General features: G+C 44.2%; 1 protein-coding gene across 1 annotated transcript in view; it reads right to left on the bottom strand.

Moving 5' to 3' along the window:
- The window catches only part of LOC117673124 (ankyrin repeat and fibronectin type-III domain-containing protein 1-like), a 306,226-nt gene that overhangs the window by 262,215 nt on the left and 26,377 nt on the right, over positions 1–17,634 (bottom strand). Inside the window, exon 2 of the mRNA XM_087878368.1 lies at positions 679–872. Coding sequence (XP_087734494.1) covers positions 679–872 — 194 coding nt within the window. The remainder of the gene's footprint in view (positions 1–678; positions 873–17,634) is intronic.

The raw sequence follows: 17,634 nt of genomic DNA, 5'->3' as shown, positions 1-17,634 counted from the left end.
TGGGTGGAAACTCATCAAGGAGAGAAGCAACTTAGAACTAAGGAGAAATTTCCTGACAGTCAAAACAATTAATCGGTGGAACAACTTGCCTCCAGAAGTTGTGAATGCTCCAACACTGGAAGTTTTTAAGAAGATGTTGGATAACCATTTGTCTGAAGTGGTGTAGGGTTTCCTGCCTAAGCAGGGGGTTGGACTAGAAGACCTCCAAGGTCCCTTCCAACTCTCCTATTCTATTCTATTCTATTCTATTCTATTCTATTCTATTCTATTCATTATTTTATTAATTTATTATTATCTTTTATTAGTTTTATTTTTTATATATGTTTTATATTCCCTGTAAGCCGCCCTGGGTCTCCGTGTGCGAATAGGCGGCAATATAAACTTTCTAACAAGGAGAAGAGAAGACAAAAAGAATAGAATAGAATAGAATAGAATAGAATAGAATAGAATAGAATAGAATAGAATAGAATAGAATAGAATAGAATAGAATAGAATAGAATAGAATAAAAAAATAAAATAATATAAAATTAAAATAAAATAAAATAATAAAATAAAATAAAATAAAATAAAATAATAAAATAAAATAAAATAAAATAAAATAAAATAAAATAAAATAAAATAAAATAAAATAAAATAATATACACACTGAATTTACAGGAATAAATGGCTCAGACTCACCAGTAGAGGGCACTGTGCATCCTTTCTGACAATCGGGGGCAGAGTGATTCCGAATGTGTTTCTGTTCAGGCATCTCTTTTCTGTACAGTTTGGAGTCTAGAAGTGGAACTCGGCTGATGACCGGGGATTGAGGGATACTTGGAAGTGTCCGAGACTTTCCTAAAAGTGGCCTCTGAGACTTCCGGTCAAGCGACCTTAAAAAGAAAGAATTTTTTTTAAAAAAAAAAAAAATCACCATTACTTTCGGTTCCAGAATAGCCGTGGAGTTTCAGAATTGAAGGGAAAAGAACACATTTTTCAACATTTTTGGAACTAGCGACGTTATCGGTACGCCTTCAAAAAATGCCCTTTGCATTTCTTATATATTTACAAGGGGTGCGGCATGCCGGGGGTCTTGTGATCCCCTTCCCAGCCAACGTCTGACTAGCAAAAGTCAACAAGAGAAGACAGATCCGCTTAATGACCATGTGCTTCACTTAACAACCGCAGCAATTTGCTTAGTAGCTGTGGCACAAAAGTCATAAAATCGGGCACAGCTCACTTAACCACCTTGCCCAACTTTCCTTGATTAGCAACGGAAATTCGGGTGCCCATTATGGTCATAAGTCAAGGATTACCTATATCAGGAATGGCGAACCTTTTTGGCACCGAGGGCCAAAAAAGGTCACGCAGAAACGTTGCACGTGTGCGCTCATGGGGGCTGTGCTCTGGAAAAGCCGAACTTCTGGGTTCTGGCATGCATGCGCACCAGAGGTGGGTTTCAGCAGGTTCTGATCAGTTCTGGAGAACCGGTAGGGGAAATTTTGAGTAGTTTGGAGAACCGGTAAATACCACCTCTGACTGGCCCCGCCCCCATCTATTCTCTGCCTCCCGAGTCCCAGCTGATCGGGAGGAAATGGGGATTTTACAGTATCCTTCCCCTGGAGTGGGGTGGGAATGGGGATTTTACAGTATCCTTCCCCTGGAATGGGGAGGGAAGGGAGATTTTGCAGTATCCTTCCTCTGGAGTGGGGAGGAAATGGGGATTTTGCAGTATCCTTCCTCTGGAGTGGGGAGGAAATGGGGATTTTGCAGTATCCTTCCCCTGGAGTGGGGTGGGAATGGGGATTTTACAGTATCCTTCCCCTGGAGTGGGGAGGGAAGGGAGACTTTGCAGTATCCTTCCCCTGGAGTGGGGAGGGAAGGGAGATTTTGCAGTATCCTTCCCCTGGAGTGGGGAGGAAATGGGGATTTTGCAGTATCCTTCCCCTGGAGTGGGGTGGGAATAGGGATTTTACAGTATCCTTCCCCTGGAGTGGGGAGGGAAGGGAGATTTTGCAGTATCCTTCCCCTGGAGTGGGGTGAGAATGGGTATTTTGCAGTATCCTTCCCCTGGAGTGGGGTGGGAATGGAGATTTTACAGTATCCTTCCCCTGGAGTGGGGAGGGAATGGAGATTTTACAGTATCCTTCCCCTGAAAGGGGGGGAAGAAATGGAGATTTTACAGTATCCTTTCATCAGAGGCTTTTTTCTTTTTTACTTTTAAAAGCATTTTTCGTCCGAAGAGGTTGTAGAAAAAATCCTTTTAAAAGTTTTTTTTTTAAAAAAAGCCTCTGATAAGGTGAGCGAGGTAAGGCGAGCGGCGACCGGGCCGGGATTGGTTCGGGGGCCTGGCCAGCCAATGTTATTACCGGTTCTCCGAACTACTAGAAATTTTTACTACCGGTTCCTGCGAACCGGGAGCAACCTACCACTGTTACCATCCTATCACAGAAAAGTCATCATGCGATTATTTCTTCCAAAGACGCTGGCAGAGACCGAGCTTAGTGAGATGACAATGCCATGCTTCATCTTGTAAATATGATTCAGACAAACATAAATATGGTTTTTTTTAAGGTTCACACCTCTTTGAAAGCATTTTGATCTCTCCTTAAGAGTCCTTTCGACAGTTGTTATGTAACTTCTAAAATAGTTTGCTGGCTCACCTGGATTCGGCCTCTACCAATGAAATCTAGAAAATCTAGAAACTATGAGAGAGAGTGAGCTGTCTGTCTTCTCACCCACACCGGAGAGCAGGGCAATGCCATAGTCCATAAGAAAAGCTTATGAAAATGCTCTCTTAGTGTGTGTGGGGGGGGGGAGAATCTGCATACAAAAATATACACAAAAATTCACATTCCACTATCTGAATACTGCTGGTTTGGCCTCCTAATTCCTGGAAAAAAAAAAAGTCAGATGGCTTCTCTTTGCATTAATGTCTCTAAAGAAAGGTAACACACCCAAGAGAGGCCCTGGAGGCTGGGGACAGCAAAAAACATCACTTCCTGTCCAACTGGGAGTTGGGAAATGGGCCGTTTCAGGCCTTCAAAGGGGATGGGGAAGGCTGTTTTCACCCTCCCCAGATGCATAAAGAGGATCAGGAGCCAGGTGAGAAAGAAAAACGGGCCTTCCCCACTCCACCCCCAGGCCCTCCGGAGGCAGGAAACAGCCTGTTTCCCTACTTCTGGCGGGCCCAGAAGGCCCGAAAATGCGTGCGCCAGAGCTGAGCTCGCATGCCCACTGATATGGCTACACTAAGGTGACCAGATTTTAACATTGGTAAAGTGGGACACCATTGACCGGGGGGGGGGGGTTCTTGATTAAAAATTTGGTCTATATGGAGCAACAAAAATAATATAAAACTCAGATCCTGGCTAAATAGCCACATGGCCGCCGAAAACCGTATATTCCCTTCCCATTCTCCCGCCGTTCCCTAGCTTGTCATGCATTCTTTCAAAAAATCGGGACTTTTTTAAAACGCCGCGGGACGCGGGACAAATTGTTAAAAATCGGGACTGTCCCACCAAAAGCGGGACGTCTGGTCATGTTAGGCTACACGTGCCACCTGTGGCACGTGTGCCATAGGTTCGCCATCGCGGCCCTATACCATTCCAGACAAATGGCTGTCCAATCTCTTCTTGAAAACCTCCAGTGATGGAGCACCCACAACTTCTGGAGGCCATTCCACTGATTAATTATTCTCACCATCAGAAAATCTCTCCTTAATTCTAGGTTGGATCTCTCTTTGATAAGTTTCCAACTGTTACTTCTTGTCCTGCCTCCAGGTGCTTTGGAGACTAGGTTGACCCCCTCCTCTCTGTGACAGCCTCTCAAACATTGGGAGACTGCTATCGTGACATCCCGAGTCCTTCTCTTTATTAGATTAGACATGCCCTTTTCCTGCAACCTTTCATTACACACTTTATCCTCCAGGTCCCTAATCATCTTTGGCAGAATCCGCCCAGCTTGTACGAAACCTAGAGAGGATCTTCCTGCTCTACATGGTTAGAAGACTTCATCTTCTAACCATTCATTTATCCACCATTCAAAGTTACAACAATGCTTTAAAAAGTGACTTATGATTGGTCCTCACATTTAACAGAATAACAAGAGTTGGAAGGGATCTTGGAGGTCTTCTAATCCAACCCCCTTCTCAAGCAGGAGACCCTTATACCATTTCAGACAAATGGTTGTCCAATTCTTCTTAAAAACCTTCAGAGATGGAACACCACAAATCCTTTTCCTCCTCCTCCTCCTCCATTCTCTCCTTCTCCCTTCTCCTCCTCCTCCTCCTCCATTCTCTCATTCTCCTCCTCCTCCTCCTCCATTCTGTCCTTCTTTTTCTTCTCCTCCTCCTCTTCCTCCTCCATTCCCTCTTTCTCCTTCTTCTTCTTCACCTCCTCCTCCTCCATTCTCTCCTGCTCCTTCTTCTCCTCCTCTTCCTTCACCTCCTCCTTCTCCTCCTCCTCCTCCATTCTGTCCTTCTTTTTCTTCTCCTCCTCCTCTTCCTCCTCCATTCTCTCCTTCTCCTCCTTCTCTTCCTCCATTCTCTCCTGCTCCTCCTCCTTTTCCTCCTTTTCCTCCTCCTCCTCCATTCTCTCTTTTCTTCTTCTCCTCCTCCTCTTCCTCCTCCATTCTCTCCTTCTCCTCCTTCTCTTCCTCCATTCTCTCCTGCTCCTCCTCCTTTTCTTCCTCCTCCTCCATTCTGTCCTTTTTCTTCTCCTCCTCCTCCTCTTCTACCTCCTCCATTCTCTCCTTCTCCTTCTCTTCCTCCATCTCCTCCATTCTCTCCTTCTTCTCCTCCTCCTCCTCTTCTTCCTCCTCTTCCTCCATCACCACAGTGTCCCCGACATCACGCGATCACAATCCAGGTGCTTGGCAACTGATTCCCTCTTACAGCAACATCTGGCAACGTTTGTTTGCCAACGGACTTTTTCTCTAATAATTTCCAAACTGCTGCGCTGCTTTTCTAATAAGCTGCCTAGAGCCCTATAAATAACCACTGCTTTGCTTCGGGGATCTGGAACAGTTCATCGTCAAGATTTGACAAAGATTAAAACATCTTTTTAGCTGAAGCAATCATCCGGTTCTCATCCCATTACCTGCTGAGCAACCAAATGAGAGAGAGGGAGGGAGAGAGAGAGAGAGATGCAGTGCCGTGTTTTGCTATCCAGATGCCACCAGATGTCTTTGGCATCTGAGATTGAAGCTACGACGCGAGAATGACAAAAAAAGCTTCACCAAATGCTGTTGGGATAAAATCGAATAATTTTACGGAAGCCTCAGTCTGTTTGCTAAATTGCCACATGGGCTTAAGCCAGGGTAGCAATTAATGTGCGGGGTGGCACATGAGTAACTGGGACTGTTGTGCAGAATTGAAACAATAAGGACCAACACATGTACTATGTGTGCGTAGGCAGGCACAGACACACATACATAAATTGGGGACCCTGTCTTATGTTTTTTTGAACCCTGAAATAAGCGCTTGGCCTTATTGCCATGTGCTCAAAAGCCCGATTGGGTTTATTATCAGGGGATGTCTTATTTTGGGGGGAAATACGGTTAGCATGTTCCTGTACTAACCTAACCGCTGTGGTTTGTAAACCATGACCGATAATTTATTATCAAATACATATATATCAGGGATGGCGAACCTTTTCAGCACCGAGTGCCCAAACCAGAACGTGCATGCATGGGTGTGCATTTGCGCACGCCAGAGCGCCGGAAACCCAAAAACCAGCTGGCCAGTGTGCACATACCTGGTTTTTTGGCCTTTTTTCAGGCTGTTTTTTGTGCCGAAAAACAGCCCAAAACAGCCTGAAAATTGCCCAAAAAATGGCCTGAAAATGGCCAATTTTGGGGGCCGTTTTCAGGCTGTTTTTTGGGCACTTTTTCAGGTCATTTTGGGTCAAAAAAACAACCTGAAAACAGCCCCCAAAAATGGCCTGGTTTTTGGCTGTTTTCTGGCCGTTTTCTGGCTCTCCGGTGCCCACGAAGAGCATAACTGGGTTTTAGGCCTTTTTTGGCCTGTTTTCAGGCCGTTTTTTTGTGCCGAACTGCTTAGAGAGGGCTGCAAAGCACTATGAAGCGGTATATAAGTCTAAGTGCTATTGCTATTGCTAATGCTCTTTATCTATCTATCTATCTATCTATCTATCTATCTATCTATCTATCTATCTATCTATCTTTTTATTAACTTTTTATTAGATGTTTCTTAACTGTTGTGAGCCGCCCTGAGTCCGGCTGGAGATAGGGTGGCATATAAATCTCATTCATTCATTCATTCATTCATTCATTCATTCATTCATTCATAAATAAATAAATAAATAAATAAATAAATAAATAAATAAATAAATAAATAAATATCTGATAGGGCAGCATATCAATCAATCAAATAAGTAAATAAATAATAAATAAATAAATAAATAAATAAATAAATAAATAAATAAATAAATAAATAAATAAATAAATAATCTATTGCACCAGGCTCAAGGTTGACTCAGCCTTCCATCCTTCCAAGGTGGGTAAAATGAGGACCCAGATTGTTGGGGGCAATAGACCGACTCTGTAAACCGCTTAGAGAGGGGCTGTAAAAGCTCTGTGAAGAGGTATATAAGTCTAAGTCCTATTGCTATTAGGAGCCCTGGTGGTGCAGTGGTTAGAATGCAGTATTGCAGGCTAACTCTGCCCACTGCCAGCAGTTTGATCCTGATCGGCTCAAGGTTGACTCAGCCTTCCATCCTTCCAAGGTGGGTAAAATGAGGACCCAGATTGTTGGGGGCAAGAGGCTGACTCTGTAAACCGCTTAGAGAGGGCTGGAAAAGCACTATGAAGCAGTATATAAGTCTAAGTGCTATTGCTATTAATGTATGTGTGTCTCCTGGGGCTTCAACATTTTGTCTGCTCTTCTGCTTGGGGACATTCACTTCCGTCAGTGAATTTCATTTCGTTTGCTTCAATTTTTTGGCCATCAAAGGCCTTCCCAGAAAATTAAGCAGAGAAGCAGCTTTCTCGGAGCTGGAGAACGTGAAAGTCAAGTTCCTCTAAAGTATGACATCATGCAAAAAAACCAGGTGCCATGACAACTGCAAAAGCCGTCTGCATCCCAATGCTTATATACTTTCGCTACATCGCTTCAGGAATAAACAAAACCTTCTCTGACTTATCGAATGGTGAAATTGAAGCGAATGCAAAGGTGCAAGACAGATATTACGACAACAACTGAGCCCCAAATGTATGTTGTGAAGAGAGAAATTTGTGTTCTGCCCCAGCTACGGACCCCAAAGAATGCAGCACACACAAAGTCTGTACAAACCTTAGTTTACTAAAATAAAATCCAAACAAAGGCTGTTAATTAACTTTCTTAACAGCCTGCAAGAATCCAAAGAATAAATAATCTTAATCTCACTATGATTGGCAAAAAGCCCAGAAGCAATTTGCAACGAACTAACATCAAGGCACGAAAGAGACTGAACGGTTGTTCCCTGCAAATTGCTTCAGTCGGTGTTCCTCCTTAAATAGGCTAAGGGAGTGGCCAATTAACCCCAAGCCTTACTCTCGAGGAGACCTCCTCCTGAGGAACCACTCCTGCCTTTTGGCCGCTCTGTGCGCCCGTGCATCGAGAAGCGGCTCCTCCTCTTCGTCCTCTTCACTTAAGGGAGCTTCTGGAGGTTCTGAAGGCACCACAACTTCTCCAGCCTCCTCATTGTCCAACTCGAGTGCTAGCTGCACAGGCTGCTGGCGCAGCACCACACCAGCCTCCTCGCTGTCCGAATCAGCCACCAGCCGCACAGGCTGTGTACGGGCCACAACAATTTGTTACGTGAGCGTTGCCCCATTTTACAACCTTCCTTGTTACATTCGCTAAGTGAATCACTGCAGTTAAATTAATAACACGGTTGTTAAGTGAATCTGGTTTTCCCGTTGACTTTGCTTGTCGGAAGCTCGCAAAAGATGATCACATGACCCCGGGACATGGCAACCATCATAAATGTGAGCTAGTGGTCAAGCATCTAAACGTAAATCACATGACCATGGGGATGATGCAATGGTCGTAAGTGTGAAAAATGGTCATAAGCAGGGGTGAAATGCTCCCGGTTTGGACCGGATCACCCGATCCAGTAGTGAGGGCGGCAGGTGGTTCGGAGAACCGGTAGCAAATATCCCTGCCCCTGGGGAAGCCTCGGACGATAGCTCTGAGTCAGAGGCAGAGTGGGGGCCAAAGCTACCTGGTAGTTCTTTGCTGCCTCCAGAGTCTCCAGAGTCTGACATCAGCGAGGCAGAAGAACAGCGGGAGCCTGTTCCCAGTATGCGCATGCGCAGAGCTGCCAGGAGACAGGAACAATTAAGGAAACAGGGTCGACTTGAGAGTAAGGCTTGGAGATGATTGGCCCTTCCCATAAGACATAAAAGAGAAGTGAATGGGATGTGAGCTTTTGCAGGAAGCAATTAGTTCATCTGGCTGATTCAAGATTTGAAAGTTCTGTTTGTGACTCTGTGCCAAGTTTGGCCTCGCCCTGCGTCTGGAAATTAGATCTCCGGCAGCATTCCACGTGAGATAGGTGGGTGTTGATAACCTTCCTCTGAAAGACTGTTTATCAAGCCTTGTCAGACTGTAAATGAAAGTAATTTACAGCTGTATGAATTAAAGAGGTTTGCCGGGATTAAGTTTGTGCTGTTTGCTTTCTAGGGAAGCCTAGGTCAGAACAGTTTAAGGCATAAGAACAGAATTTGTTTTAAAAGAAGCCTGGGATAACTGCATAATAAGCTATGCATCACTCCCTCGTTTTATGCAGGACTCTTATTTTATTAAGTTATCAGCCCATTATGAGATAACAGTAATTACTTCAAAAAGGCAGCAAATACCAACTCATCAGAGGCAGAACGGGGCTGGCTCAAAGGCCATTATCAACCAGCTTAGAAGTGAATATTCCTATCTCATGCAATTAGCAAGGTGTTAAACACACTCGGCTTATGGACCAAGGAATAATGAAATCGTATTTTTAACAGTCAGGATCTCCCGTCGTTCTCGGGAGAAGGAGCTGCCAATTCTGAAACAGCCCACCAAGTAAGACAACAGCCACAAGCTGGTTTAAGGAATTAACGGAGCCCACCGCGCTGGCATGAACAAAATCCACAAGATAACTTCGCGAACAGCTTTTCCGTTCTTCACCGCATCTCCTTCCAGCTGCCTGACTCTTAAGAGATAACCCAGCCAATATATCCTCAGATGGCCCTGATGCTGAAAAGAAGTGACAATGTGCAGGAGAGCACACAACTCCTTTTCATGGCCCACGTCTAATCTTTCTTGACTCTGGCAGATCATCTTCGGCTCGAGTACGTTATATTCCAGCCGTCACGCTAATCAAATTGTGCGCAGAAGGCCCCGAAGCTCAGCTGAACAATCTGTAGGATGTCGATCTGAAGTTAGTTATCCCTAAGTCAGGGAGGAAATCTCCATAGGGATAGCTCAGAAGGTGTCACATCTGCCTTAGCGTTCGGTAGATAAAAGCAGCAGAGACGCAGAATATCTTCAACAACAGACAATCAGATCTAAGTGTCAGGGCTTCGACGAGTGCCCTAATTAACTCATGAGCTTCTAGCCAAGTTGACACTAAGCTCAAGAATCCCCAATTATGGAACATTCAATTGACAGGAAGGCTTTACCTGAAATAGGTGAGCTCTGGTAGCGCAGTGGTCAGAAAGCAGTATTGCAGGCTAACTCTGCTCACAGCCGGGAGTTCAATCCTGACTGGCTCAAGGTTGACTCAGCCTTCCATCCTTCCGAGGTGGGTAAAATGATGACTCAGATTGTTGGGGGTGATATGCCGACTTTGTAAACCGCTTAGAGAGGGCGGTATATAAGTCTAAGTGCTATTGCTATTGCTATCTATCTATCTATCTATCTATCATCTATCTATCTATCTATCTATCTATCATCTATCTATCTATCATCTATCTATCATCTATCTATCTATCTATCTATCATCTATCTATCATTTGTCTATCACCTTTCTCTCTCTCTCTCTCTCTCTCATCTATCAGTCTGCCTGTCTATATCTATCATCTATCTACCATCTTGTGGTGGTGAGTCATGGTGACACAGTGGTTAGAATGCAGTATTGCAGGCTAATTCTGCCAACTGCCAGCAGTTCGATCCTGACTGGCTCAAGGTTGACTCAACCTTCCATCCTTCCAAGATTGGTAAAATGAGGACCCAGATTATTGGGGGCAATAAGGCTAACTCTGTAAACTGCTTAGAGAGGTCCGTAAAGCACTGTGAAGCGGTATATAAGTCTAAGTGCTATTGCTATTGCCCTTCCTTCCTTCCTTCCTTCCTTCCTTCCCTCCCTCCCTCCCTCCCTCCCAGTGGTTAGAATGCAGTATTGCAGGCTAACTCTGCCAATTGCCAGCAGTTAGATCCTGACCAGTTCAAGGTTGACTCAGCCTTCCATCCTTCCGAGGTCAGTAAAATGAAGACCCAGATTGTTGGGGGCAACAGGGTGACATTTGTAAACCACATAGAGAGCCCTGTAAAGCACTACAGAACAGTATATAAATCTAAGTGATACTGATATTATGCTTGCACTGAATAATATAAAGAAAGGGTCTGTTAAAGATCCTACTTCAGTGTAAAGTAAGAGGAAGATGGATCAGAAGGGAGACATTCTTGGTGGCTGTCCTTACTAGGTGCAACATGCTATTTAACACGGAAGTTAAATAACACATTGCTTAGCACAAAGCTAAGCTTGGCTCCATATGCCAAGGTGATTGTCACCTTCCTGAGTTCTTAGCCCAGGTTCTGTAATGGGAAGAAGGAATAACCTTGAGGAACAGGAGAAAGAGCAGCAACCAAAACAAATGTCAGATAAAAGAAACGTGAGTCTGGGCCGGTAATGTAATCTGGGGCAGCTTCTCAAATGTGACCCTCCCTGGTTTTCATGAAGGTAAAGGGAGGGAGATGGGGAAAGCCTATTCAGACTTGCAAGATCCTATTATTGTAACTTTATAATGAAATGTCAGAATATTCATGAACTGGAATAGGACTTAGTAACAAGGTCAGCCAATGCATAGTCATGGCAACTAAATCAGCCAATGGGAGCTGATTGGTGACTGAAACAGTTTTGGAGCCTGGGCATGGCTTAGCTCTGTGCTCAGCTCTGAAACTGAAACAAGTCTGCAACTCTGAACTGAAACTGTTCTCTCCTCTTGCCTGTATTTGCTTGTACTTGCTACCATGTTGGAAAAACCACTCTTAGTATTGTATCTATGTCTCATGGGTTATTATGTATATAAAGAGAAGTTAATGAATCCTGCTGCATCAGTTACCTGTGTGTGCTTTCTGGATTTGATTGTTGCAACAAACTGCTGACATAAAAGTAATATGAGCATTCATAATTCCTGTTTCCTACTCTGCTGATCATGCTTTCGAAAGGTGGTGTTGGAGAAGACTTAAAGAGTCCCTTGGATTTGCAAGGAGATCCAATTGCTCGATCCTAAAGGAAATCAACCCTCACGATTCCTTTGAAAGATAGATCCCGAAAGCTGAAGCTCAAGTACATTGGCCACCTCGTGTTGCAGCCCGTCAGCGGCCTGTGCGGATTGTAGCTGATTCTGATAGCGAGGAGGCTGGTGTGGTGTTGTGCCAGCAGCCTGTGCAGCTGGCACTCGAGTCAGGCAATGAGGAGGCTGGAGAAGATGTGGTGCCAGAGGCAGGGATTCAGCCAGGGCCTTCAGAACCTCCAGAAGCTCCCTTAAGTGAAGAGGACGAAGAGGAGGAGCCTCTTCTTGATGCATGGTGTGCAGAGCTGCCAAAAGGCAGGAGTGGCTCCTCAGGAGGAGGACTCCTCGATAGTAAGGCTTGGGGCTAATTGGCCACTCCCTTAGCCTATTTAAGGAGGAATGCCGACTGAAGCAATTTTGTAGGGAACAACTTTAGTTCACTCTCCTTCGCATCTGGATTCTCTGCAAATTGCTTCTGGGCTTTCTGCCAACCTTAGTAAGATTGTGATTACTTTCTCTTTGGTTTCTTGTAGGCTGTTAAGAAAGTTTATTAACAGCCTTTGTTTTGAAAAAGACTGAGTTATTTTAGTAAATTAAGTTTTGTACAAACTTTGTCTGTGCTGTGTTCTTTGGGATCCGTAGCTGGGGCAGAACACTTTGTGAGAAGAGAGGAGTCCTTGGAAAAGACCCCGATGCTGGGAAAGACGGAAGGAGAAGGGATGGCAGAGGTCGAGATGGTTACACAGCGTAACTATCTACACAATGAACACGAATGCTGGGAGACAGTGGAGGACATGGGGATCTGGCATGCTATGGTCCATAGGATCACAAAGAGTCAGGCATGACTTGGCCACGGAACAACTCTGGTCTACCTTGAAGCTTCCCAGAATCACCTTACAGGCAAGATGGGTGGCATTAAAAAAATAAATAAATAAAAGAAAATGAAATTAAGGGCTGGTTGGGACCTATCCTTCTAACACTGGCATTTCTAGCGGTCCAGAGATGAATAAATGCCAGCAGACATTTTAAGCAGCAAGAGGACGAACAAAATCTTTCACTTTAAATACCAGCTAATTATTGGATTTAATGCACGGGAAGGTGCAAATAACTTGCTCACTGCTTATCCATCAGCATGACAAGATTCGGTTCCGCAAAGTCTGAAAACATTAGCAAGACCAGAGAATGCTCAAGGATTCGGCGAAAAGTTCACAAACAACTTGTTACAGTTAAATAGAACGTGTATCCCTGGCTTTATAATACCAATAAATCAGTGGTGGGCTTCGCATACTGTAACAATCAGTTCACCCAGCACCGGAAATGTGCGTGCACGCCATCCATGCATGCGTGCGGCGTCACAAAACATGGCAATTCACGTGTGCCATCCATCCACAGATGCATGCAGCGTCAAAAACACAGTGATATAGTACGGGATTGTGCCCGGGTGGGTGGGCAGGCCCACCACCCGCAGGTCACCACTACCGGTTCGAACCGGCTGAATCCCACCTCTGCAATAAATTTGTCACAAGTTACAGAAGGAGTAGAAGTTTAGGGGAAGCCTCTTTTAACTATTTTTTTAAAAATAATATTTATTAAATTTCCAAAGATTAAAATACACAGTACAAGAAGAAAGATAATACACACAAAAAAAGCAAGAAAAAAAAAGCACATACACACACACACAAAATATATATAAACAACAAAAAAAATATATCAAAATTTCAATACTAATAACAACTTTTCTGCATCGGTATCTCTAACCCAGCTAACCTTTTTGCCGTTGTGTGCCAAAAGCAGGGGGGAGTGCAGGGGGATTGCACATGCATGTGCCCACAATCATAATTCAATGCCCCCCGTGCCCTGCCCCCACGCATGCATATGCAAACCCCCCCCCCCACATTCTGTTTCGGGCCTAGCAGGCCTTATTGAAGCCTCAGGAGGCTGGAAATGGGCCATTTCCCGACTTCCGGTGGGCCCAGTAGGCCCGTTGTTTGCCCTCCTCAGCCTATAGAGGCTTTCTTGGAGCCTGGGGAGGGTAAAAACGGCCTCCCCACCCTAAGGAGGCCCTCTGGAGGCCAAAAACACTCTCCCAGAGCCTCCATGTGAACCCTGTACTTACCTGACATCCAAAATGGGCTGTGTGGAGACTCCTAAGAGGGGAGGGGCAGCCAAAAATCAGCTGGCTGGCACGCACATGCACGCTGGAGCTGAGCTAGGGCAATGGCTCGTGTGCCTGCAGATATTGCAGTGCCATCACAGGTTCGCCATCACAGCTCTAACCTATTTAAGCTCTTTACACAAATTCTATTTCTAAAGTAGAATTCTTGTAACTATTTAAGAAACCTCCAAATGGGGAAAGGAAGGATTAACACCAATTGCAAGACATGGATTAAAGCCAGCCATGTGCAACCGAGTTTACACTAGATTCAAAACCATGGTTTACTTAATCCATATTGAAATAATAACCCACCCTGCTAAGCTATAAATGATGGTTTACCATCCCAAAAGGCTGGATTTGTAAAATACCCAGAGCCAAAATCAAACCGCACCAGGGGTCTTACTGTAAGGCGAGAACTAGGGTACTACTAAATTGACCAGAAAACTGGAAACAAACACAGATGCCAGATGTTATTTTGACAGATGTTGTAAAGTAAGAGTGCCTTTGACCTTTCCTAGGTGTTCCTAGCAGGCTACATCGTTTATTTGAAATAATTATAACGGGCCTTTTCAGAAAAATCAACACAGGCAATTTTTCCCACTGTTAAAACATCAACCAATTCGGTTTTCAAAATCTAGGATGAACACAATCGCGAAACGGAACAAATCCTCTGCTTAATAAATTTAGGGATTGAAGTCCAAGTTTAGCAAATCTTCCATTTGAGGGCCCCATAATCTGCAGACCCACAACCAAGAGTTCGATTTGGAGCATAACAGGAAGAAGACGTGGATTTTCATATATCTGCCTCCTCCACAATACGGATAGTCCTCTGCTTACTCATTTAGTGACCATTCAAAATTAAAATGGCACTGAAAAAAAAGTGACTTACAACCACCTTTCACAATTATGACCGTTGCAGCACCCCCGTGGTCATGAGATCAAAATTCAGACGCTTGGTCACAAAAAATACAACTGACTCGTATTTTTTGCAACCTTCTGACAAGCCAAGTCAATGAGGAAGGCAGATTCTCTTAACAACTGTGTCACTAACTTAGCAACTGCAGTAATTCACTTAACAGCTATAGCAAGAAATGTCGTAAAAAAGTATTCATTTAACAAATGTCTCACTTGCCAACAGAAATTTTGGACTCGGCTGTGCTCTTAAGTCACAGTTCTAGGTTGCATCAACAGAGGGATAGAATCAAGATCACGTGAAGTGTTAATACCACTTTATAAGGCCTTGGTAAGGCCACACTTGGAATCCTGCATCCAGTTTTGGTCGCCACGATGTAAAAAAGATGCGGAGACTCTAGAAAGAGTGCAGAGAAGAGCAACAAAGAGGATTAGGGGACTGGAGGCTAAAATATATGATGAATGGTTGCAGGAACTGAATTTGTCTAGTTTAATTAAAAGAAGGACTAGGGGAGACATGATAGCAGTCTTCCAATATCTCAGGGGCTGCCCCAAAGAAGAGGGAGTCAAGCTATTCTCCAAAGCCCCTGAGGGCAGGACAAGAAGCAATGGGTGGAAACTCATCAAGGAGAGAAACAACTTAGAACGATGGAAAAATTTCCTGACAGTCAGAACAATGAATCAGTGGAACAATTTGCCTCCAGAAGTTGTGAATGCTCCAACACTGGAGGTTTTTAAGAAGATGTTGGAACACCATTTTGTCTGGAATGGTATGGGGCAATGATGGCAAATCTTTTTGGCACCAAGTGCTGAAAAGGTCATGTGGAAACATCACATGCACAAACACACACGTTTGTCGGGGCCGTGCTCTGGAAAAGCCAAACTTCTGGGTTATAGCGTGTATGTGTGCCCGACAATCAGCCGCACGTGCAAAAGGATTGCGCTCCAGAAAAGCCAAACATCTGGGTTCTGGCATGCATGCACACCCGACATTTTCGGCACTGCCACGCGCGTGAAGGGTTGCGCTCCAGAAAAGTTGAACATCCCGGTTCTGGCATGCATGCACACCTGACAATCAGCTGGCCGGTGCGCATGCGCACACCGGTTTTCAGCACTGCCACATGCACAAAGGATAGCTGATCGTCACACACACATGTGTGCCAGAAACCCAGAAGACAAACAGGCAAGGCCACGCGTGCCAGGTGACATGGCTTCGCATGCCACTTTGGGCACACGTGCCATAGGTTCACCATCATGGGTATAGGGTTTCCTGTTTGAGCAGGGGGCTGGACTAGAAGACCTCCAAGGTCCCTTCCAAACTCTTGTTATTCTGTTATTCCCTGATATTCTACTTTTAAGTTCTTTGGAGGACTATGCAAAAAGGACTTATGTTCTGAACACACTTCACGCACACATTATTACCAACTCCTAATCTTATGCATTTCCTTTCACGCTGTATTTTTAATAAGTTCATCAGCAATCAGCAAAAGCTTAAAGCTCTTCCTTCGTGGAGCGGCGTGTGAAGCATTTCAAATTCCAAGCAGCTCCCCTGACCTTATCCAACACTCTTCATGGCTGCCACGCCAGCCATTCTACAAACCTGGCAAGTCGAAAAAACAAGTTCCATTCTCAGCTCGAAAACTTTGAAATGAGGATTTTCATGCTTGGAAAGAACAGTTGGTTTTTAAAAAAATAATAAAGCTTTTCCACGCAGCGTCGCACAAACCAGACAAGCCGATGACTTCAAAGAGAATGAAAGTTAAGATGTCATCTAAAAAAAAAAGATAAAAGCAACCCCTTTATTTAAACGCCGGGGAATCTAATGCAAAGCAGGTCTTATCGCCTTATTAAACTGAAAGTGACACTTATCAAGCACGATCATCTTTAATCAGGATTTATTGAAAAGAAAGGAATGGGGTTATGAGAATCTCAGGCCACAGCGTGACTTTCCTTTTAGATGTACATCCTTTTAGATATACGCATTAGGGTAGCAGTATCTAGGCATTCTTCTCACCAGTCTCCTTATCATCTGGTGAGGATGTGACTCTTTACACTGATAACAGAGAAGCTTGCAACCGTCTGATTAAATCAGCTCTCAGATTCTTTATCAGTCTGGGAACCAGCCATTACAAGCCAAGAGAGAAGATCTACGAAGGAAATGACAGCATAACACAGTTGCAGAGTTGTACATAACCCTCTAATCCAGGGGTCTCCAACCTTGGCAACTTTAAGACTTGTGGCCTGAAAATGATGTTTGTTCATATGTTAAAACCTTGGACACCTAGAGAGCACGGTCCTCAAAATATAAAAGAAATGTATGATATAAAACAATAAAAAATATTACAACCAAAGAATCGGAAGAGTGACCCATTGAAACAAAACCAAAGGGATTTAAATGGAGGTTGTATTAGGCCTAATAAAAGGATTCTGTAGAGATTCTCAATCATCCAGGTCAGGATTGTCTCAAAGGTGTTTTTTCAGGAGGCAACTGGACTTTCTTGTTTTTTCTTTTGAAGATGTTTCGCTTCTCATCCAAGAAACTTCTACAGCTCTGAAGAAGAGCTGGTCAGAGCTGAAGAAGCTTCTTGGATGAGAAGCGAAACATCTAACCCTAACCCTAACCCAGGGGTGAAATCCAGCAGGTTCTAAAACAGGTTCTGGAGAACCAGTAACGGACATTTTGAGTAGTTCGGAGAACCGGCAAATACCACCTCTGGCTGTCCCCAGAGTAGGGTGGGAATGGAGATTTTGCAATATCCTTCCCTGCCACGCCTACCAAGCCACACCTACAGAACCAGTAGGGAAAAATAAGAGCCGAGGTGGCACAGTGGTTAGAGTGCAGTACTGCAAGTACTTCAGTTGACTGCTAGTTCAGTAGATCAGCGGATCAAATCTCACCAGCTCAAGATTGACTCAGCTTTCCATCCTTCCGAGGTGGGTAAAAATGACGACCCAGATTGTTGGGGGCAATATGCTATTTAGTATACTGCCTTTGGTGTAAGCCGCCCAGAGTCCTCGGAGAGTGAGCAGCATAGAAATATGACTAATATATATATATATATATGTAGGTCTTTGGTTATTCGGGTCTT

Source organism: Pantherophis guttatus, chromosome 14 (assembly GCF_059756535.1).
Source record: "Pantherophis guttatus breed Tessera chromosome 14, ASM5975653v1, whole genome shotgun sequence".
NCBI lineage: Eukaryota > Metazoa > Chordata > Lepidosauria > Squamata > Colubridae > Pantherophis > Pantherophis guttatus.
Note: the sequence above shows the minus strand (reverse complement) of the source record. Positions and strands in the feature narration are given on the sequence as shown.